The sequence below is a fragment of the Hemitrygon akajei genome, chromosome 6 (assembly GCF_048418815.1).
Source record: "Hemitrygon akajei chromosome 6, sHemAka1.3, whole genome shotgun sequence".
NCBI lineage: Eukaryota > Metazoa > Chordata > Chondrichthyes > Myliobatiformes > Dasyatidae > Hemitrygon > Hemitrygon akajei.
In genome coordinates this window covers 105394688-105417828 of record NC_133129.1, presented here as the reverse complement: position 1 = coordinate 105417828, position 23141 = coordinate 105394688, and the positions used below count along the sequence as shown (strand labels likewise).

General features: G+C 45.1%; 1 protein-coding gene across 3 annotated transcripts in view; it reads left to right on the top strand.

The window, feature by feature from the left end:
* Positions 1–23141, top strand: part of srrt (serrate RNA effector molecule homolog (Arabidopsis)) — a 72571-nt gene that overhangs the window by 12601 nt on the left and 36829 nt on the right. For all 3 annotated transcript variants that reach the window (XM_073049051.1, XM_073049048.1, XM_073049050.1), the window contains exons 6-13: positions 6989–7158; positions 9552–9718; positions 10149–10307; positions 13305–13437; positions 19032–19070; positions 19268–19431; positions 20287–20348; positions 22201–22279. In XM_073049051.1, the coding sequence (XP_072905152.1) occupies positions 6989–7158; positions 9552–9718; positions 10149–10307; positions 13305–13437; positions 19032–19070; positions 19268–19431; positions 20287–20348; positions 22201–22279 (973 nt within the window). The remainder of the gene's footprint in view (positions 1–6988; positions 7159–9551; positions 9719–10148; positions 10308–13304; positions 13438–19031; positions 19071–19267; positions 19432–20286; positions 20349–22200; positions 22280–23141) is intronic.

The following is a 23141-nucleotide window of genomic DNA, read 5'->3' as shown; positions in this document are numbered from 1 at the left end:
AGCGTCGGTAAGTGTCTGTACATATACTTCGGTAGAAGAAATAAAGGCAAATTCAGAAATCTGAGGTACAAAAGGGACTTGGGAGTCCTCGTGCAGGATTCCCTAAAGGTTATCTTACAGGTTGAGTCAGTGGGAAAGAAGGTAAATAAAATGTTAGCATTCATTTAGAGAGGACTAGTATATAAAAGCAAGGCTGTAATGCTGAGGTTTTAGAAGGCATTGGTCAGATTGCACTTGGAGTTTTGTGAGCAATTTTGGGCGTCTTATCTAAGGATGGATATGCTAGGGTCCAGAGAGGGTTCATGCGAATGTTCCTGGGAATGAAAAGGTTAATGTATGTATGAAGGCTGTTTGATGGCCATGCGCCTGTACTCACTGGAGTTTAGAAGAATGAGGGATATCTGATTGAAACCTTCTGAATTTTGAAAGCTTGGATAGAGTGGATGTGGAGAGGATCTTTCCAACAGTGGAGGAGTCTAAGACCAGAGGGCATAGGTTTGGGTATCGAGGGGATGTCAGAGTTACTTTTTTACACAGAGTGGGAGTGGCATGAAACACCCTGCCAGGGAGTGGTGATAGAGGCTTTTAAGAAACTCTAGATAGGCACATAGATGAGAGAAATATGATATTGGACAGGATGTTTGGGGTGTGGGGTCTACAACCAGAGGGCAGTGTCTCTGAATACCAGGATGTCTCTTTAGAACAGAGCTGAGGAGGAATTTCTGAGAGGGTGGTGAATGTGGAACTCATTGCCACGGATGGCAGTGAATCCTCGTCATTGGATATATTTAAAGTGGAAGTTGATAGATTCTTGATTCGTAAGGGTGTCAAGGGTTATGGAGATAAGAGAATGGGGTGGAGAGGGATAGTAAATTAGCCATGATGGAATGGCAGAGCAGACACGATGGGCCGAACAGCCTAATTCTGCCCCTATGTCTTATGGTCTTATCTGACCTTTCCTGGGGTTCACTCTGCAGATTGCTGTCGTGGTTCACGCCGCCCCAAGCTGGAAGTGTTTGACCGTTCCTTCACCCGTCACTGGGCCTGAATCTGCCAGTGACACCGGCGGTGTAATTCATGCAGCTGCTCAGGGAGGAGGCTCACCATCACCTTCCTGAGCAATGACTCAGGTAGAGGAGTAAAAGCTCATGGAAAACCAACATTCAGTCGCTCCCTGGTCGTGGCTGACAGGGTTTCAGGTCCCCGTGTATTTGCTGTCCGGTATGGGGCAGGTGAACTGAACATCCCTTTATATTTCAAAGGGAAAGACCTTCTGCTTTAGAGTCGATCGCGTGGCAGAGTACATGAGGGGAGGGTGGCTGCTGTGGTTTCTATGCCTGTTCCCCTTCCTACCAGTTGCTGCTGCACCACTGTGGCATGAGCCATTCTGACGGGTGCCTGTAGGCACATGCCATGGTGTGACAGCGAAGGCAGCACCACCTTCCTGCTCTGTGACAGTAATGACAGGGGTGTGTGTATGTGTAAGATGTTTGGATCTCATTGCTTCCAGGTTCCCTTCTGCCCATCAGAATCATGCAAGAATGTGACCTCTGTTAAACAGAGAGCTGAAACCTTATGAATAAAGATAATCTTTGTTGTCACATGTGCATCGAAACATATAGTGAGATGCAGTTTGTGCCAACAACCAACTCAATCCATGGATGTGCTAGGGGCACCCACAAATGTCACCATGTGCCAACATAGCATGACCACAATTCGCTAACTCTAGTTGTACTTCTTTGGAATGCAAGAGGAAACCAGGGCACCTGGTGGAAACCCACACGGTTACGGGAGAATGTACAAACTCCAGCGCCAGCTATAAGAGCTGGGTTCGGCTCCTTCCACATTCCAAAGTTGCACGGGTTCGGGTTAATGAGTTCTGGTACCAAAAGCTTGCATAACTCTTGCTGATAATGATTTGTTGCAAACAACTCATTTCACTGTATGTTTTGATATACCCGTAAAGAATAAAACTGATCTTTATCTTTACAAATAGCGGTGTGAATTGAACCCCTGAAGTACCCTGTGGTTAGGCCTTGGTGACGCAGCAGGTACTAACAGTGCACTATCGCTGATGGTGGTGTGTAGCATTGTAGGAAGTAGAGACTTTTGGCCCCTTTGAGTTGGTATGTCTAGCAGTGGGATCAGTGGTAATCTGTGGTCCCACCCTGACCACTCACATCCAGCTGACCACAGGGCATTGAACAGCAAAAATCAACAATACTGGATTATAGTTGACCCCCACATCCCGTGTCCATTGGTTCCTTTTGTGGCTAAGGGCCGTACACTCCTACCACAAAGAGTAGTGGGGTTTGTTACCCAACCCCCCTCTCTATGGCCTGTCTCTGATGTTAAGGAAAATGCCCTTCTGTTCTCTTCCTGTGCTAAAGGATGTGGACTCTGAGTATCGGGCAGGTGTAGTGGTGACTAGTGACACAGCACTGGTAATGTGCCAGGTTTACTGGCCACATGCTTTAGTGGGTGGTGGTGGCGGGGGGGGGAACCATGATCAGTATAGTATTAGATATTTATAGAAACATCCCTCAGGATGGAAAGGGAGACTGACTCTTGGAACTTGCAGGGCAGGCTTGGTGGACTGAATGGCCTAATTTTGCTCCTTTGTCTTATGGAGTGTTTGGGTTGGGCTGTGGCCAGATCTTCTGATAGTTCCTAGACCTGAAACAGCAAGGACAAGGAAGTCCACAGGTCAATATCTGACCTAACAGATGCTTGCCAACACGTTGCTTATTTATCTTGTTTATTTAGAGCTACAGCACAGTACGGGCTGTTCTAGCCCAATGAGCCTGGACCACCCAATTACATCCATGTGACCTACTAACCCATAATGCTTTGGGAGGAAACCAGAACACCTGGAGGAAACCCAAGTGGTCACAGAGAGTGGTGAGAATTGAACCTGGTTTGCTGGTGCTGTAAAGCTTTATGCTGACCACTATGTTACCATGCTGAGTATTGACTCCAATGATGAAGTGTGATCAGGGTACAGCCTCCCCATAGGCCCAGTACCTTTAGGAGCAGGGCTGCAATAGTGAGCGGAACCGCAGAGGATTATCACCAACCTCCAAGGTGAGTACTGCTGAGAACACTGGCCACTGATCTCTGAGCTGGGGGGCGGGGGGGCACGATTACAGTAACCACCTCAGTTGTTTAAAAGAATGAGATCCAAACTGCTGACACATTCTCTCCTGTGTGTGTATTTTTCTCCCGCCCCTGAGTATTTCTCTCCATCTACAGAATTTATCCAGGAAATTTATCGGTGTGTTTTGGACGTGGGAGGCAGCAACATAGCACATGTCTGCCTCGTCACCAAAGTGAGCTGATACAAGGGAAAATATCGTTTTTAACTAATATCTTCATTTTTTTGTCCTTTTGTTATCTGGAGTTTGCAGTCTTTTTTTGTTTGTATAATGTTAATTCTGACACCTTTCTTCCCCCCCTTTGAAGACAAGGTGCAGGAGGGCAAAATGTGAAGCAAATCCTGGCACGCTGCAGTGGAGACCCTTGTATGAGAACTACTAGTTAGCCACACACTGCGCACAATGCAGTGTCTAGTAATCCCAAAGTGTTAGTGCTTAGTCAGTGAGGGTCACAATCAGTGCAAATGAAACGAAGCAACAAAACGCTCGCTCGCACACTTGAGATTCTTCAAGATGACTTCGACACCTAAGTATTATTATTTTATCCGTACGTAAGCTGCCAAAACAATAATTCTTGAAGTAAAAGGTTTCTTTGCTTTTTAAAAAAAACAAAATTATAATTGGTGATTTGTTCATGTTCTTTTGCTAGGGTTTTTTATTTGTTTTGTCCTTTCTAATTGTTTGGGGTTCTCCAGAGGTGACGGTAACAAGCAAGGCAGGAATACAAGAAAGGACCCATGGTCCGAATGAGTGTCTCTCCCACAGTGAGTTTTGTAAAGATGTGGTGATGGCAGTGGTACAGCAGTGCAAAGGATTAAAGGAAGGATACTGTAGAGGCAAGAGTGTCCCAGCTTTTAAAGTTAATAGAATTTGTGTGTTGTAAATCTATCTTTCCTGGTCCTTGCTTCATTTTCTAATGGAAACAGCTGTCCACTCTTGCCCTGTCCAAATCTGATAAGCTCTTATCGACCTCCTGAAATCCCCCCTAATCTTCCTGAACGCTCTTGTTGCCTGCTCCCAAAGAGAGCAGTCCAGCAACCCGTAGCAGAAATACTTTGCTTTGGAGGCACTGGTAGGTCTTTAACACCTTCCCCTGTGTTCCTTGAATCAGCTGATTAACAGCAGGGAATATTTGAGAAGTTTGGAGAAGTAAATGAATGTGAAGGTCATGGAGGACTGTGGCCTAACTATGGGTCAATGAGACGGGCAGAGTTACAGTTTAGCAGAGACTGGATGGGCCGAAGGGCCTGTTTCAGTACTGTGGTGCTCTATGACTCTTAACAGCAGCAAGCCATCTGAATTCTCGATGTTGGTCAATGACTCGGTAGCTGGTCTGCATTGTCATTCCAGTCACCTGTTCTTGGGCCTGTAGTTCCCATTACCCTTGCCCACAGATTTCTATCAATCTCTGTAAATTAAGATTTAAAAAAATACTGGATATATCTTGGATATTTACTTCAAAAGCAGAAAATGCTGAACTACTTGGTATGTCAGGCAATATCTATTAAGCGAGAGCCAGTTAATGTTTGATGTTCAGGGCACTCATTCGAGGTTCTGATGTAAGTTCCAGACCTGAAACATAGGTTGCTGCTGTTTCCACAGATGCTGCCTGACTTGCATAATTACCACACTTTTCCCCCTTCATGGAAGCTACCCTTACAATGTCCAAACCCTTAGAACCATAGAACACTACGGCACAGTACAAGCCCTTCAGCCCTCCATGTTGTGCCGACCCATATAATCCTTAAAAAAAAGTACTAAACCCACACTACCCCATAACCCTCCATTTTTCTTTCATCCATGTGCCTGTCCAAGAGGCTCTTAAATACCCCTAATGGTTTAGCCTCCACCACCATCCCTGGCAAGTCATTGCAGGCACTCACAACCCTCTGTGTAAAAAACTTACCCCTGATGTCTCCCCTAAATATCCCTCCCTTAATTTTGTACATATGCCCTCTGGTGTTTGCTATTGGTGCCCTGGGAAACAGGTACTGACTATCCACCCTATCTATGCCTATCAAGTCCCCTCTCATTCTTCTACACTCCAAAGAGAAAAGTTCCAGCTCTACTAACCTTGCTCCATATGACTTGTTCTCCAAACCAGGCAACGTCCTGGGGTAAATCTCCTCTGCACCCTCTCCATAGCTTCCACATCCATCCTATAATGAGGTGACCAGAATTGAACACAATACTCTAACAATACTCTAAGTGCGGTCTCACCAGAGATGTGTAGAGTTGCAACATGACCTCTCTAATCTTGAACTCAATCCCCCTGTTAATGAAGCCTAGCAACCCATAGGCCTTCTTAACTACCCTATCAACCTGTGCAGCGACCTTGAGGGATGTATGGATTTGAACCCCAAGGTCCCTTTGTTCATCCACACTCTTAAGTAACTGACCATTAATCCTGTACTCAGTCTTCTGGTTTGTCCTTCCAAAATGCATCACCTCACACTTGTCCATATTGAACTCCATCTGCCATTTTTCTGCCCAAGTCTGCAGTCTGTCTATATCCTCTCGTAACCTTGGATTAAAAGATCCAAACATTCTGTGGATTTCTTTATGAAATCCCTGTTGGGCTTGTGGCCTGTATCCCTGAGCTGTGTTGACGATTGCTGAATAGCTGAAACTGCCGTTAACACATTGCAAAGTAGGGATATTCCTGCTCGCTGTTGGCACGACACACCAGGGATTTGGAGTCATAGCAAGGACTGATAATATGTTATATCCCCTGCCCCTGGGAACAAGGAACTTCCATGAAGTTAGAGCTGATTGCTGAAAACAATAAAGCAGGAGGGTGCAGGAATCAGAAATGTTCCTCCTGCACTGGACAGGTTTCCTCTGGCTCAGTTGCTTATTGTAGTGCTGATATCTACAGGTTGTAGTGCAATACTTCTTCTAAAAGCCGCTTAGAGTGCTGCTGTCGCTAAATGATCAGATAGTCATGGAGCCCTACAGCACAGAAGTGCCCTTCAATCCATCTAGTCCATGCTGAACTGTTATTCATACCAACTCTACTTAATGCTTTGATTTATGAAGGCCAAAGTGCAAAAGGAGTTGAGTGATTGGTGGGAGTACAGTGGGCAACTAAGGTCCAGCTGTTCCTCTCACTCAATAGGGAAGAGATAAATAGCTTGCTGATACTGCTGTGTGCCACACCACATACAGGTAGCCACAATCCCATATCTCAAGTAAAAAAACAATGTTGGTATAGTTAAAAATCTGTTTGAGTCCATTTTATACACAAATACTGTGTGACGGGCATTCTGACAACCAAACACGTTATGCTGAGTCAGAACAACAGAATTCCAGTGGGCTTGGGGTTGAATCAGAGGCTGTATCATGGTGACTAGAACCCTGTTGTATCAAGCACATTGACACACACAGCCAGTTACATTACAAAGGAGGGTCCCAGGGAGATTGTCATCCTGGTTAAACTGCTCCTGGGATGCCAGTGTAACAGTGTTGCAGTGTAGGGCAGGCAACACCAGTGTTTATGTAGATACTTCACAGTCACGTTTTTAGATTTGACCCTGTACACACAGGACAAGACATATCACACATTACAATATAAAATGCTCACCTTCGCCTACCCCTTTCTAATATGCAGACTGAGAGTCCAGCATCAATTGAATGTCTTTCAAAGAAGGGTCACACCCAATATCCTGAAACAGCAGTGGCTGTTTGAGTGATGATCCTGCCTTGTTTGATCTCTCCCTCTCTGGTGAATCCCTGCTTGCTGCATGTTTTCTAATGAACTTCTCTGCTGCTTTTGCCATTGCCCCATGCTCTGAATTGCACCAACAAACAAAATTGTCTTTACATTTTCAAAGGTTCCGCTCTAAATACCACCCGGACGAGGCTGGGAAGCGGAAGCAGGAGGCTGACTTTGGCCTTCGCACGCGGCTCAGTGTTTACTGTTACCTGATGGAGCACGGCTGGTTTGATGGCCTCTCACTTGACATTGATAAGGCCAACATCATCATGAAGGCGTTAGATGCAGGTAATTGTTGCTGTTGTCAGAATCAGGTTTATGATCATAGAGATGTATCATGAAATTCATCGTTTTGCAGCAACAGTACAATGTAATACATAAAGGTAAAGTTCCTCCCTGCGCCTTATTTGGCACATCAGGTGGCAACTTTGCTGTTTCTTTAACGTTTATCTGTTCTATGAGGCTGAGTTGCTAGCTTGATATTCCCAGCACGGATGGAAGGCGTGCAAGGAGCCAGCCGGATTTGAACTTGGGACCACTCGCTCTGAAGTCCAGCAGAGATGCCACTACACCACCAGCCGAAGTAATACATAAAATGAAATATAAATTACTATAGAGATAGAGCTATATATATAAAAAAAATGTCAAAAAAGAGCAAAAATATTCAGGTAGTGTTTGTGTATTTATGATCCATTAAGAAATCTAAGCGTGGGGAGAAAAAGCTGTTCCTAAAATGTTGACTGTGTGACTCCAGGCTCCTGTAGCTCCTCCCTGATGATACCAATCCTGGATGGTAGCTACCTTTTTGAGCCATTGCCTTTGAATATGTCTTCAAAGATGGGCAGGTTGTGTCCACTATGGAACTGGCTGAGTTTACAACCCTCTGCAACCTTTTCTGATCGTGGCCTGTGACCCCTCTGTACAGTTGTCTCATTGCTGCTGGTGTGACTGGCCTCTGTCTCTCCCTCCCTTCTGCTGCGCTCCCACTCTCCAGTTCCCATTCCCCCATCCTCTGTCTGTCTCACCTTGGTCAGTAACAATACAACAAAAAGATGTCTCATAACTCCACCTCACAGACCAACTGCTTTTGTATTGCACTAAATATTCGAAGATTAGGGTTTGTGGAGTAAGAGGGGAAGCATTGAGTGCGTGCTGTACAGTTGGAGGGGCTGCAGTGTGTTGGGGGCAGTGTGGGACCATTGCTGTTTCATTAATAACAATGATCGTTTAGGCAGGAGGTACAGGAGCCTTCGGTCCCACACCACCAGGAAAGTTATTAGAAAACCTACAGCGCAATACAGGCTCTTCGGCCCACAAAGTTGTGCCGAACATGTCCCTACCTTAGAAATTACTAGGGTTACCCATAGCCCTCTATTTTTCTAAGCTCCGTGTACCTATCCAGAAGTCTCTTTTTTTAGTGTGTCGCACCAAACAGTCAGCCATTCTTGTCTGGTGCGTGGTGTCAGGATTGATCTCCTTTCGGATTAACCGGGTCATGATATGAATGTTCCTGACTCGATCCTTTTATTTTTTAATGAGGCCGAGTGGCTAGTGTGACACTCAACCTGGCACGGATGGAGAGCGTGCTTGGGGTGGCCCGACTTGGATTCGAACTCGGGAGCCTTTGCTCCGGAGTCCGGCGCTGTGTCATTGCACCACCAGCCGGACTGGAGTCTCTTAAAAGACCCTATCATATCCGCCTCCACTACCGTTGCCGGCAGCCCATTCCACGCACTCACCATTCTCGAGTAAAAAACATCTCCTCTGTACCTACTCCCAAGCACCTTAAACCTGTGCCCTTCTGTGGCAGCCATCTTATCCCTGGGAAAAAGCCTCTGACTATCCACATGATCAGTTCCTCTCATCATCTTATACACTATCAAGTTACCTCTCATTCTCCGTCGCTCCAAGGAGAAAAGGCCGAGTTCTCTCAACCTGTTTTCATAAAGCATGCTTCCCAATCCAGGCAACATCCTTGTAAATCTCCTCTGCACCCTTTCTATGGTTTCCGCATCCTTCCTGTAGTGAGGCAACCAGAACTGAGCACAGTACTCCAAGTGGGGTTTGACCAGGGTCCGAGAGCTGCAACATTACCTCTCGGTTCCACGATTGATGAAGGTCAATACACCATATGCCTTCTTAACCACAGAGCCAACCTGTGCAGCTGCTTTGAACGTCCTATGGACTCGGACCCCAAGATCCCTCTGATCCTCCACACTGCCACACTGTCTTACCATTAATATTACCCTACCATCATCAAGCTGCTGAACTGGTGTGCATAAGCTCAACTCTGAACTGATTCTACAACCTACAGTCTTACTTTCAAGGTATCTACAAATCACACTCTCGGTATTTTTGTGCACATTTTGTCTTCCTTTGCACATTGGTTGTTTTTTAGAATTTGTTAATGTGTAATTTTTCATAAACTCTATTGTATTTTTAAAAATGTTTCCTCTCAATGCCTGCAAAAATCAATCTGAATATAGTATATGGTAACATGTATGTACTTACAGTAATAAATTGCCTTTGACTTTGGCACTGTGAGACACTGAGATGTTCTCTCAAGCTATAGTAAAGCATCTCCTTATCCTGTGTCCCTGGATTCATGCTATCTTCAGTAGATACAGTACACTATGTTCACATGTCCTCTTGAATGAATATCTTTTCATTCTCTTGAGCAGCTGTTATAAAGATGGAAGGTGGAACACAAATTGATGTAAAAATTCTAGACCTTGAAGATGAAGAGGAAAAGACAGACAAAATGGAGCCTGTGAAGAAGGAGGAGGGGAGGGTCTTAGATAATGACAGGAAGGCAGTGGATAAAGAGAAAGAAGAAGATGCCAAAAAGGTAATTGTTTTCTCCTGGTTCCCAGTGATGCAAGGCTTGAAGTTAGACATAGCTATGTCATTGTAAACTACAGGATGTTGTCCCCTCTGTGCTTGGTTTATTGTCTGGAGCACACAGATATTTGGCCAAGAGGCCATGCAGTCAATCTCAGTTGTTGTTTATGAGTCTTGTCCTACCTTTTCTCCTCTAAATCTGCCATCTCCCTCAACCTTTCTTCATCCACTTTGTCTCTGATCATCTTGTACATCTCTCATCCTCCTTTACAAAAAAAAAGACAAAAGTCCTAGTTTGCTAAATGTATCCACATAAAGCATGCTCTCTAATCCAGGCAGCATCCTTACTGTGTGTGTGTGCGCACGCTCATAGTACGGGCAATGTGTGTAGATTTTGTCTGTGTGCACCGTGTAATGTGAGTGACTCCTCTTCCCAGGCAGAAGGTGGTGAGCAGACAGGCGATGCAAAGATGCAACAGGACAAGGATGATGGAAAATCCAAGGAACTGCGCGATGAGGAGAAGGGCGAGGATGGGGAAGACAAGGGTGATACTGCCCAGAGAGAACCAGCCAAGGACAGCTCTGTGCCTGTGAAGGTTGTGTGTTCACTTATTACTTGTGGGTTGTGCCATTAAAACATTTTCTCCAGTGGGGAATAGGTTGTTTTGTTGAAGAATAGCTCAGGAATGCAGCAGGGACCCATTTCCACCAGTGCATCGAGTTGGCTGGAGCAACATATACAAAATGCTGAAGGATCTCAGCAGGACAGGAGGGGATAAACAGTCAATGTCCCTTCATCAGGATTGAGGCATCAGGCGAGTTGGCTGGGATTTGCCTCGTGGCAGGCCACCATTAGGGCTCCGCTCACTTGGCCTGTGGAAATCAAGAGCAGGAGACTGGTGCGTTCTGTCTTAGCCTTGCCCATCAGCACCCCACCTGAACAACAGGGATAGACGAGACCTGACACTCCAAAATCTGTGGTCTCGATGTAAGGCACTTTCAACAGGAGTCCCAACTCACTCAGCCCTCTAATTGAAAAGGTCCCTCTGTATCCTTGTGCCAATCCTTAATGAGTTTGAGATTCATCTGTAATCCCATGCCCCTGTATTAGCTCCCAGTGGGATAACACTCTTCAACATCAAAATAATCTTTTGTCACAAAAATGAGAAAGTCTGCAGATGCTGGAAATCCAGAACAACACACACACACACTCAAAGTGCTGGAGGAACTCAGCAGGACAGGCAGCATCTAAGGAAAATAATAAGCAGTCGATGTTGGGACTGAGACCCTTCATCTGGACTGGACAAAAGGCAATCTCAGAGTAGGAAGGTCGGGGTGGAAAGGAAGAAGTACAAGGTCAAATGACAAACGAGAAACTCTGTGGATGCTGGAAATCTGAGCAATGCACACACAATGCTGGAGAAATTCAGCAGGCCAGGCAGCATCTATGGAAAAAAGTACAGTGACGTTTCGGGCTGAAACTCTTTGGCAGGATTAGAGAAAAAAAAGCTGAGGAGTAGATTTGAAAGGTGGGGGCACGGAGAGAGAAAAACACTATGCGATAGGTGAAGCAAAGAGCTAGAAATTTGATTGGTGAAAGAGACAAAAGGCCATGGAAGAAAGGAGAAAGGGGGGAGGAGCACTAGCGGGAGACGATGGACTGGCAAGGAGATGAGAGAGGGTGAAGGGGGTGGGGGGTGGCATTACTGGAAGTTTGAGAAATTGATGTTCATGCCACCAGGTTGGAGGCTACCCAGATGGAATACAAGCTGTTGTTCCTCCAACCTAAGTGTGGCCTTATCCCGACAATGGAGGAGGCCAGTGAAGGGAAGGGAATCAGAAAGGGATCAGAATCAGAAAGTATCAGAAAGGGAAGTGAAATTGAAATGGGTGGGCACTGAGAGATCCTGCTTGTTCTGGCAGTAGGTGATAGGTGAAACCGGGAGGGGGGAGGGGTGAAATAAAGAGCTGGGCAATAAAGATTGGTGAAAGAGATAAAGGGCTGGAGAAGGGAGTATCTAATAGGAGTGGGTAGAAGATCATGGGAGAAAGGGAATGAGGAGGAGAACCAGAGGGAGGTATTGGGTAGGTAAGGAAATAAGGCGCGAGAGAGAAAAATGGGAATGGTGAAGGGGGGAGGTAATTATGGGAAGTTCTAGAAATCGAGGGGGTCCTAAAAGCATGTCGGAATGGGAATGGAAAGTAGAGAGATCAGTTTTTTCTGTTAGGTGCTCGGTGAAATAATCCTTTGTCTATATTTATTTGAGGAAACAACTCAAAATCAGGTTTATTATCACTGACTTATGTCGTGAAATTTGTTTTGCAGGGGCATTGCAGTGCAATACATAAAATTCACTCTAAATTACAATTAAAAAAACATAGTGCAAAAAGGGAGTAAAATAGTGAGGTAGTGTTCACGGGGTTCCTGAACTGTTCAGAAATCAGTTGGCAGGAGGAAGAAGCTGTTCCTAAAATGTTCGATATGTGTCTTCAGGCTCCTGTACCTCCTCCCTGATGGTAGTTATGAGAAGAGGGCATGTCCTGATAGGTGGGGGTTCTTAATGATGGATGGCGACTTCGTGAGGCATTGTCTTTTGAAGATGTCCTCGATGGTGAGGAGGCCGGTGGTCCATGATGGACCTGGCTGAGTTTACCACCCTGTACAGCTTTTTCCAATCCTGTTCTGTGGTACAACCAGTCAGAATGCTCTTCATGATACTTCTGTGGAAATTTGGTAGTCTTTGGTGACATGCTGTCCTCTATATCTGCTGCCTTATGTGTGAAGGATTTAGTAAGCTTTTTGATTTGAAGGAAGTACCTCCTTGTCTTAGACTTCACTCCAACCAGTAAAAAAGCCATCATCTTCCTTGATTCCTTGTCAAGCTGCCTCTTAAACTTCTGAACTCCACTGAGGGTTGAGGCAGATTTATCTGGCCATTAACAACAGTAGGCACAAAGCCAATCCAGAAAGCCCATAGCCTTTGTTAAAGCTGGTGACTAACCACATCCTCAGCCTCAATCACCAGCAGGCTTCTGTCAAAAACCTCAAAGGAGGTGGTCATGGTCGAACTGACAGTGCCTTGGGAAGACTGGACTGAGCAGGTGTTTGAGTGTATGAAAGCCAAATACCAGGATCTGCTAGAGTATCGCCAGAGATGGGTGGAGCCTATTGAGGTGAAGTGTAGAGAATTTGCTGGCTGCTTACTGTGCAAAACCCACTCTTGCATTGGCATTACAGGGGTTGCAGGTACAAGTGCCATTAGGACCATCAGAGAGGCTGCTGAGCAAGTCTCCAGATGGCTGCGGATCAAGAGGTGTGACCTATGAACCAATGCAGCTAGGACATAAGCCAGGGCCTGATCATTTGGGTGAGAGCGTCTGACGTTGAAAGACCCAAAACACCCGATGACCCCAGGTTACATCACTGATGATGTGTCCCAGTGCATCCTATAATGTATCCCAGCATCAGCTGCCTTAACATGGCTGAAACCATTGGTGGTGGATCTGTGAGCGTTAGCACGCGGAGTTTTAGTGTGGGTGTTTTGTGGACTCTGCTCACTAGCTGACACCATGTGCCCCGTGTAAACATTCAGGCTGCGAAGAAGCGCAAGAGGAAGCATAGTGGAGATGACAGCTACGATGAGGATGATGCCACTGCCTCCGACTCAGAGTCTGAGCCAGAAATTGTGCCGCCAGGTGTTGAAAGAAAGGACGAGGAGGACCCAGGTACTATAAAGTTTTCATTATACTCATAGTACCATGTGCAACTCTGAGAGTTCAAGAGCATTTCACCACTCAACCTTTCCCAAGTTACAGATGTTGGTGTGTTTCTCGCCACTGAACTTCTTCCTGGTACTCTGCAATTAACGCATCTTTCCGTCCCCCACATACTCCACTTTCTGGAAGGATCACTCTCTGTGTGACTCCCTTGTCCGTTTGTCCCTCCTCACTGATCTCCCTGCAAGCGGGACAAGTACTACACTTGCCCCTTCACCTCCTCCCTCACAGCCCATTATCCTTCTGAGGAATAAGTTCCAAACTGCGGTAAGAAAAAGCTTGTCACATTGGCCTTTAATCGATAATCACTTTAAATAGTGATCCTCATTTCTAGATTCTGCATCTACTGTAACTATCCATCCCAACCCTGTACATCTCAACTGTGCCCTCTTAAAGTCAAATTTATTACCTAAGTACCATATGCTACCTTGAGATTCATTTTAGAGTCATAGGAAAGTAAAGGGCTTAGAAACATAGACAGAGAAAACCTACAGCACAATACAGGCCCTTCGGCTCACAAAGTTGTGCCGAACATGTCCCTACCTTAGAAAGCACATATGTCCCTACCATAACCCTCTATTTTACTAAGCTCCATGTACCTATCTAAAAATCCGCCTCCACCACCATTGCCGGCAGCCCATTCCACACACACCACTCTCTGAATAAAAAACTTACCCCTGACATCTCCTCTATCTCTACTCCCCAGCACCTTAAATCTGTGCCCTCTTGTGGCAACCATTTCAGCCCTAGGAAAATGCCTCTGACTGTCCACACAATCAATGCCTCTCATCATCTTATACACCTCTATCAGGTCACCTCTTATTCTCCTTCGCTCCAAGGAGAAAAGGCCGAGTTCACTCAACCTATTCTCATAAGGCATGCTCCCCAATCCAGGCAACATCCTTGTAAATCTCCTCTGCACCCTTTCTATGGCTTCCACATCCTTCCTGTAGTGAGGCGACCCGAACTGAGCACAGTACTCCAAGTGGGGTCTGACCAGGGTCCTATATAACTGCAACATTACCTTTGGGCTCCTAAATTCAATTCCATTATTGATGAAGGCCAATACACCATATGCCTTCTTAACCACAGAGACAACCTGCACAGCTGCTTTGAGTGTCCTATGGACTCAGATCCCAAGATCCCTCTGATCCTCCACACTGCCAAGAGTTTTACCATTAATACTATATTCTGTCATCATATTTGATCTACCAAAATGAACCACTTCACACTTATCTGGGTTGAACTCCATCTGCCACTTCTCAGCCCAGTTTTGCATCCTATCAATGTCCCGCTGTAACCTCTGACAGCTCTCCACACTATCCACAACACCTCCAACCTTTGTGTCATCAGCAAACTTACTAACCCATCCCTCCACTTCCTCATCCAGGTCATTTATAAAAGTCACGAAGAGTAAGGGTCCCAGAACAGATCTCTGAAGCACTCCACTGGTGACTGACCTCCATGCAGAATATGAGCCATCTACAACCACTCTTTGCCTTCTGTGGGCAAGACAGTTCTGGATCCACAAAGCAATGTCCCCTTGTATCCCATGCTTCCTTACTTTCTCAATAAGCCTTGCATGGGGTACCTTATCAAATGCCTTGCTGAAATCCATATACACTACATCTACTGCTCTTCCTTCATCAGTATGTTTAGTCACATCCTCAAAAAATTCGATCAGGCTCGTAAGGCATGATGTGCCCTTGACAAAGCCATGCTGACTACTCCTAATCGTATTATACCTCTCCAAATGTACATAAATCCTGCCTCTCAGGATCTTCTCCCATCAACTTACAACCACTGAAGTAAGACTCACTGGTCTGTAATTTCCTGAGCTATCTCTACTCCCTTTCTTGAATAAAGGAACAACATCCGCAACCTCCAGTCCTCTGGAACCTCTCCCGTCCCCATTGTTGATGCAAAGATCATCGCCAGAGGCTCAGCAATCTCCTCCCTCGCCTCCCACAGTAACCTGGGGTATATTTCATCCGGTCCCGGTGACTTATCCAACTTGATGCTCTCCAAAACCTCCAGCACATCCTCTTTCTTAATATCTACATGCTGAAGCTTTTCAGTGTTCTGCAAGTCATCACTACAATCACTAAGATCCTTTCCATAGTGAATACTGAAGTAAAGTATTCATTAAGTACCTCTCCTATTTCCTCTGGTTCCATACACACTTTACGACTGTCACATTTGATAGGTCCTATTCTTTCACGTCTTATCCTCTTGCTCTTCACATACTTGTAGAATGCATTGGGGTTTTCCTTAATTCTGCCCACCAAGGCTTCTCATGGCCCCTTCTGACTCTCCTAATTTCCTTCTTAAGCTCCTTCCTAGTAGCCTTATAATCTTCTAGATCTCTAACATTACTTAGCTCTCTGAACTATTTGTAAGCTTTTCTTTTCTTCTTGACTAGATTTATTACAGCCTTTGTACACCACGGTTCCTGTACCCTGCCATAAATTCCCTGTCTCATTGGAACGTACCTATACAGAACTCCACACAAATATCCCCTGAATATTTGCCACATTTCTTCTGTACTTATCCCGCAGAACATCTGTTTCCAATTTAAGCCTCCAATTTCCTGCCTGATAGCCTCATAATTCTCCTTACTCCAATTAAACACTTTCCTAACTCTGTTCCTATCTCTCTCCAATGCTATTGTAAAGGAGATAGAATTATGATCACTATCTCCTAAATGCTCTCCCACTGCGAGATCTGACACCTGACCAGGTTCATTTCCCAATACCAAATCAAGTACAGCCTCTCCTCTTGTAGGCTTATCTACGTACTGTGTTAAGAAACCTTCCTGAATACACCTAACAAATTCCACCCCATCTAAACTCCTTGCTCTAGGGAGATGCCAATTGATATTTGGGAAATTAAAATCTCCCATCACGACAACTCTGTTATTATTACACCTTTCCAGGATCTGTTTCCCTATCTGCTCCTCGATATCGCTGTTACTATTGGGCAGCCTATAAAAAACACCCAGTAAAGTTATCGACCCCTTCCTGTTCCTAACCTCCACCCACAGAGACTCCGTAGGCAATCCATCCATGGCGTCCACCTTTTCTGCAGCAGTGACACTATCTCTGATCAACAGTGCCACACCCCTACCTGTTTTGCCTCCCTCCCTGTCCTTTCTGAAACATTTAAAACCCGGCACTTGAAGTGACCATTCCTGTTCCTAAGCCATCCAAGTCTCTCTAATGGCCACCACATCATATCTCCAAGTACTGATCCACGCTCTAAGCTCATCCGCTTTGTTCACAACACTCTTTGTGTTAAAATAGACACATCTCAAACCTTTGGTGTGAGCGCGTCCCTTCTTGGCTTTTAGCCCATTTAGTTCGTGCCGAACCACTTAAATTACCTACTCCCATTGATGTGCACCAGGACCATTGCCCACTATACCCTTACCATACATGTACCTGTCCAATTTTCTTGCAGGCATTTACAGAAAAATAAATACAACAAACTTTTGAGAAGCTATACATAAACACAAAAACTGACAAACAACCAGTGTGTAAGAGAAGACAAATTAGATCATAAGACATAGAGGCAGATTTGGCCCATCGAATCTTCTTTGCCTTTTCATCATGGCTGACCCATATTTCCTCTCAGCCCCAATCTCCAGTCTCTCTCTCCCCCCCATATCCCTTCATACTCTGGCCAATCAAGAATCAATCAACCACTGCCTTAAGTATACATAAAGACTTGGTCTCCACAGATTCACCAGTCTCTAGCTAAATTCCTCGTCATCTCCATTGTAAAAGGACACCCCTCTATTCTGAGACCGTGTCCTCTGGTTTTAGAGTCTCCCGTCATAGGAAACGTCCTCTCCACATCCACTCTATCAAGGCTTTTCACCATTCGATAAGTTTCAATCAAGTCACCCCTCATTCTTCTGAATTCTGGTGAAAACAAGCCCAGAGCAATCAAACGCTCTTCTTATGACAAACCGTTTAATTTTAGAATTGTACAGAAACAAAATACTGAGAACAAGAGTTGTAGGGTTCTTGACAGTGAGTCTGTAGGTTGTATAATCAGTTCAGAGTAGTGATGAGTGAAGTTATCCATGCTGTTTCAGGAGCCTGTTAGTTGTGGAATAGTAACTGCTCCTGAACCTGGTTGTATGAGACCCAAGGCTATTGTACCTCCTGCCCAATGTCTTCTAAACATAAGCAGATACCAGCTCATCCTGCCCAACCTTTCTTCATAAGACAGTCTGTCCATTCTGGATATCAGGCCAGTAACCTTGGAACTGATTACAACACAGTTACAAGCTTCTGAAAGTAAGGAGACCAATACATGGTATTCTGGACATTGGTTAATCATTCAGATGACTGAGCATTTTTGTACAATTGCCATTGCAGTAAGCAGTTAACATCATAGAATCACAGAGCACTACAGCACAGAATCAGGCCCTTCAGCCCATCTAGTCAGTGCTGGTTTTATTCTCCCTATCTGAGTGATGCACCTAGACTGTAGCCCTCCACAACCCTCCCCATCCATGTACTTATCTTAAAATTAAATTGAAAGTTCTCCCATTCAGTGAACCTGGTGTGCCTGAAGACTTGCTCCAGCACCCCCAGATCCCTCTGTACCTCTACAATTTTTCACCAGATAATGTGGTTCTTTTCATGTTTTCTGCCAAAATGAACAAGTTCATATTTTCTATGTTATTCTCCGTTTTCCAGATCTCTGCCTACTCAAACTGCCTATGAGGACTTGTAGTTATTTTATATCCTCTTACCAGCTTTTTATAAACACATTTGGCAACCCTGCCTTTGGTGCCGTCAAATATAAATTATAAAACATTGAATCCTGGTCACTAATCCCTGTGATACATCACCACAGCAGCCAAAAAAGAAGAGCTTTCTGAGAACTCTTTTCCTGTCCGTACTAAAGCTCATTACATCAGCACAAGATTAGGTAAAAGCTGACTAGACTTGTACAAGCTATAACCAGCAAAAGCCATAGTTACACGTCAGCCCAGAACTGCTGGTGTTTTAAGACAGTAGCAGGTTTAAAACTCTTATTTTCATTTTCTTTTGACGCATTTCCTCCAGGTGGTTCAAACCCTTGACCTGGAGTCCTTGTTTGCAGGGGCCAGACCCTCAGTATCTGCGTTGTTGTCAAATTCTAGTCTGACCTCTTCCCTTTTCCTCTAATGATTTGCGCCACATACAAAATTATTTCTGCTCTAAGAGGGAAACTCTGGGCAGAGTTCTGTAGTTCAGTTTACCTTCCAGGTTCCTGAGCAAAATAGGAGTTCTACACAGGAAGCCAGTTTTGTCTAGCTGTAATGTTGCTGAGGACTGGCTTTATACTAGACCACCAAACCAGTTCATGTGGCTCCCAGTCTCCCACCAATCCAGTGCCCGCTCTCCCGGCCCCCCACTGACCAGTGCTTCACCGATGCATTGCCCCTACTGAGCCAGTGACCACTTGTCTCCCTCCAAGTCGTAGCGTGTATGGTTAGCATACAGATGTTTGATCCAATTTTTCATGCGACTTTTATCTTCATACAGGGAAGCAAAAGGAAGATGATGAGAAGATCCAGAAAGAAGGTGAGTCCCTCAGTATCCAGCACTGATCTGGAGATGACTTGCTTCCCTGGTGGCCTTTTACCATACTGCCCTCTCACACCACATAATACTCTGACCACATAACCACAGCCCTGGCAGGCTGATAGAAACTGGCCTTGCACCTCCTGGAGGGCTGGCTCAGGAGATCTGCCAGAAATTATCCTTGTGGTGTTTTACAGATGAACCGAAGCAGGAGAGGAAGGAGGAAGAAAAGCTCAAAGAAAAACCCAAGGAGGAGAAGAAGGAGACAGATGTTACTCCAAAGCCCCGGCCACTTCACAAAACCTGTTCATTGTTCATGAGGAGCATTGCTCCAAACATCTCCAAGGCTGAAATCATATCGGTGAGTGAATCTACTCTCCAACTGTCTGATGGAGCAGCAGTCTAACGTAGATTGAAAATAGATCAGATCCAAAGATATGTTTATGTTGTTCCACTCAACACTTCCAAGCCAAGAAGAGTACAAGAAATGTGGTCATCTTTCCACAGCCCACTTAGACACTGCGCCTTCACACTCATTGGGTGAGGGCACCCTGATTCCATTTGTTGGATCCCATGTTCTGTGCCCCATTGCATTTATCAACACATCTCAAAGTCAAAGTAAAATTTATTATCTGAGCATGTATATGTCACCATATACTACCTTGAGATTCATTTTTGCAGGTATATCCAAGAAAATACGATAGAATTATGAAAACTATACATCAACAGAGACTGAGAAACAACCAGTTTACAAAAAAAGGCCAATTTGTGCAAATAATTTAAAAAAGTCAATAAATAATACCAACAACATTAGTTGCAGACTTGAAGGTAATTCTGTAGGTTGTAGAATCAGTTTAGAGTTGCGCTGATTGAAGTTATCCACACTGGTTCAGGAGTCTAATGTTTGTAGGGTAATAACTGATGGTTTGGGACCTAAGGCTTCTATACTTCCTGCCTGATGGTAGTAATAGGAAGAGAGCGTGGTCTGGATGCAAGGCGCTCTGGTTGCTCACTGAAGCATCTGGCAGTGCTGTGTTAAGTCTTGAGACTAATACTGCTTGCAGTCCTGGCGTTAAATCTAAATGGTGATGTTCCTGAAGCTGCAGCCCATGGCTTGGTCTGAAATTCCAATGCCATCACCCTCTGATTCCACTCACTGAGCTGTTGTGTGGTGGATATCTAGAAGTATAACAGGTTTTGTTTTCTATCTATGCAGCTTTGTAAGCGTTTTCCTGGCTTCATGAGAGTGGCGTTGTCTGACCCACAACCGGAGCGCAGGTATGTGGAAAATTCTGTATGTAAAGTGAATGCGTGGCCTGGTGCACTATTGAGCTGTGAATACCAGGGTCATTCCACATACCACAGACTTATCACAGTGTGGTGTTAGAAACATAGAAAATAGCTGCAGGAGTAGGCCATTTGGCCCTTCGAGCTTGCACCGCCATTCAGTATGATCATGGCTGATCATCCAACTCAGAACCCTGTACCTGCTTTCTCTCCATACCCCCTGATCCCTTTAGCCACAAGGGTCATATCTAACTTCCTCCTAAATATAGCCAATGAACTGGCCTCAATTGTTTCCTGTGGCAGAGAATTCCACAGATTCACCACTCTGTGTGAAGAAGTTTTTCCTCATCTCTGTCCTAAAAGGCTTCCCCTTTATCCTTAAACTGTGACCCCTCATTCTGGACTTCCCCAACATTGGAAACAATCTTCCTGCATCTAGCCTGTCCAATCCCTTTAGAATTTTATATGTTTCAATAAGATCCCCCCTCAATCTTCTAAATTCCAGTGAGTATAAGCCTAGTCGATCCAGTCTTTCTTCATATGAAAGTCCTGCCATCCCAGGAATCAATCTGGTGAACCTTCTCTGTACTCCCTCTATGGCAAGAATGTTTTTCCTCAGATTAGGGGACCAAAACTGCACACAATATTCCAGGTGCAGTCTCACCAAGGCCTTGTACAACTGCGGTAGAACCTCTCTGCTCCTGTACTCAAATCCTTTTGCTATGAATGCCAACATACCATTTGCCTTTTTCACCACCTGCTTTACCTGCATGCCCACCTTCAATGACTGGTGTACAATGACACCCAGGTCTCGTCTCATCTCTTGTGTTCCTTCAGCATGGCCCTTTAAGATACTGCCTAAACCCCTGAGACTTGGAATATTGGCCACACAAAATGCTGGAGGACCTCAGCAGGTCAGGCAGCATCTGAGGGGAAGAAGCCAGAATAAGAGGGTAGGGGGAAAGGGAGGAGTATGAGCTGGCGGATGATGTGATAGGGGAAAGTGGTTGTGTGGGGAGAGGGGGGTAAAGGGCTGAAGAAGGAATCTGATTGGAGAGCAGAATAGACTATGGGAAAAAGGGAAGAAGGGGCACCAGAGGGAGGGAGCCAGAATGGGGAATGGAAAAAGAGAGAAGTGGAGAGGAGGAAGAAAATACTGGAGGTTAGTGAAATTGATGTTCAAGCCGTTAGGTTGGAGGCTACCCAAACGGAATGAGGTGCTGCTCTTCCAATCTGAGAGTGGCTTCATTGTGGCAGCAGAGGAGGCCATGGACAGACATGTTGGAATGGGAATGGGAAGTTGAATATATATGGGAGCCACCAGAAAATCTTGCCTGTTGTGGTTGGAGCGAAGATGCTCAACAGAGCAGTTCCCCATTCTGTGTTGGGTCCCACCGATGTAGAGGAGGCAGCATTGGAATCGGTAGATAACACCGACAGTATCACAGGTGTAGCATCACCTCACCTGGAGGCACTGTTCATGACCCTGAATGTAGTCGAGGGAGGAGGTATAGGGGCTAGTGTAGCATTTGCCTCGCATCTCCTTGTTCCTGCTTATAATGTTCTGAAGGAAGCAAGACCCTGTTTAGCCCAAGTGTGAAGGCTGTCAGCCAGCCGACATGGTGCCATGAGCTGGTTCTAGGGTACTGCTGTTCTTTCTCCCACTCGGGTGTGTGCCTTTGTTCTGCTTGACAACAATGTGCTGATGGCTGAGAGCGGTGTTGAGCAGCTGGAAGAGAGACTGCACTGCCGAAGGGTAACCACTGGATGGAGTAGTGCATCAAGGAGAGTGTGAGACTTATCTCATCGCCAGCTGAAGGATTTCAACATCATTCTTTGTTAGGTTCTTCCGGAGAGCCTGGGTCACCTTCGATCGAAGCGTCAACATCAAGGAAATCTGCTGGAATCTCCAGAATATCAGAGTAAGTTGATTATTACATTTTAACTCTTTATCTCAATTCACTTTTAGACTTTAGGTAATAGTTACAGCCTGCTTTGTTTCGTGGCTGGCTGTGGGAAGACAAATCTCAGGGTTGTATTCTGCATATGTACTTTGATAATTTACTTTGAATCTTTGGAATTTCCAGGATATCAGAGTAAGTTGATCCTGGAATTGTTTTGATTCATTTTCAAACTTTATTGAGTCATTTACAGCGTGGTGGAGAAGACTTCCCGTCCATTATGTCCATGGGAGCTCTCTATATCAACATCCTTGGTTCCACTACTGGCCCCTTTGTCATAGCTTTGCAAAGTTTCCTCCACCCTTAACTTATGCAGTTCCTTCTTGAAGACCTCAGTGGAGCTGCCTCACCACATCTGCACGCAACACATTTCAGATTCCAACCAAGTGCAGTGTAAGAATGTTTTTTGTCGCATGGCACCCTTAATTTGCCCTCCCCTTCACTGTGATCTCCAGTACTTAACCCCATCCAGGAAAGGGAATGCTCTCTCACTCTCCACTCAGTCCAGTAATTCCCCATTTATAGCAAGCCTCCTCTTCAAAGAAAACATTTCTGGCTTTTCTAATTTATCATCATAATGGTTATTCTTTGTCACAAGAACTTTATTAGCTTTTGTATCCCTCCTCTGAATTGGCAATTAAAATTCAATCAATACTCCAAATGAGGCCTCACCACCACCCGGGCAGCACATTCCACACACCCAGAGGTGTGAATCTGTGGAATTCATGTGGCTATGGAGTCCAAGTCATTGCATCTATTTAAAGCGGAGGTTGATAGGTTTTTTATTAGTTAAGATGTCAGAAGGTTACGGGGTGAAGGCAGG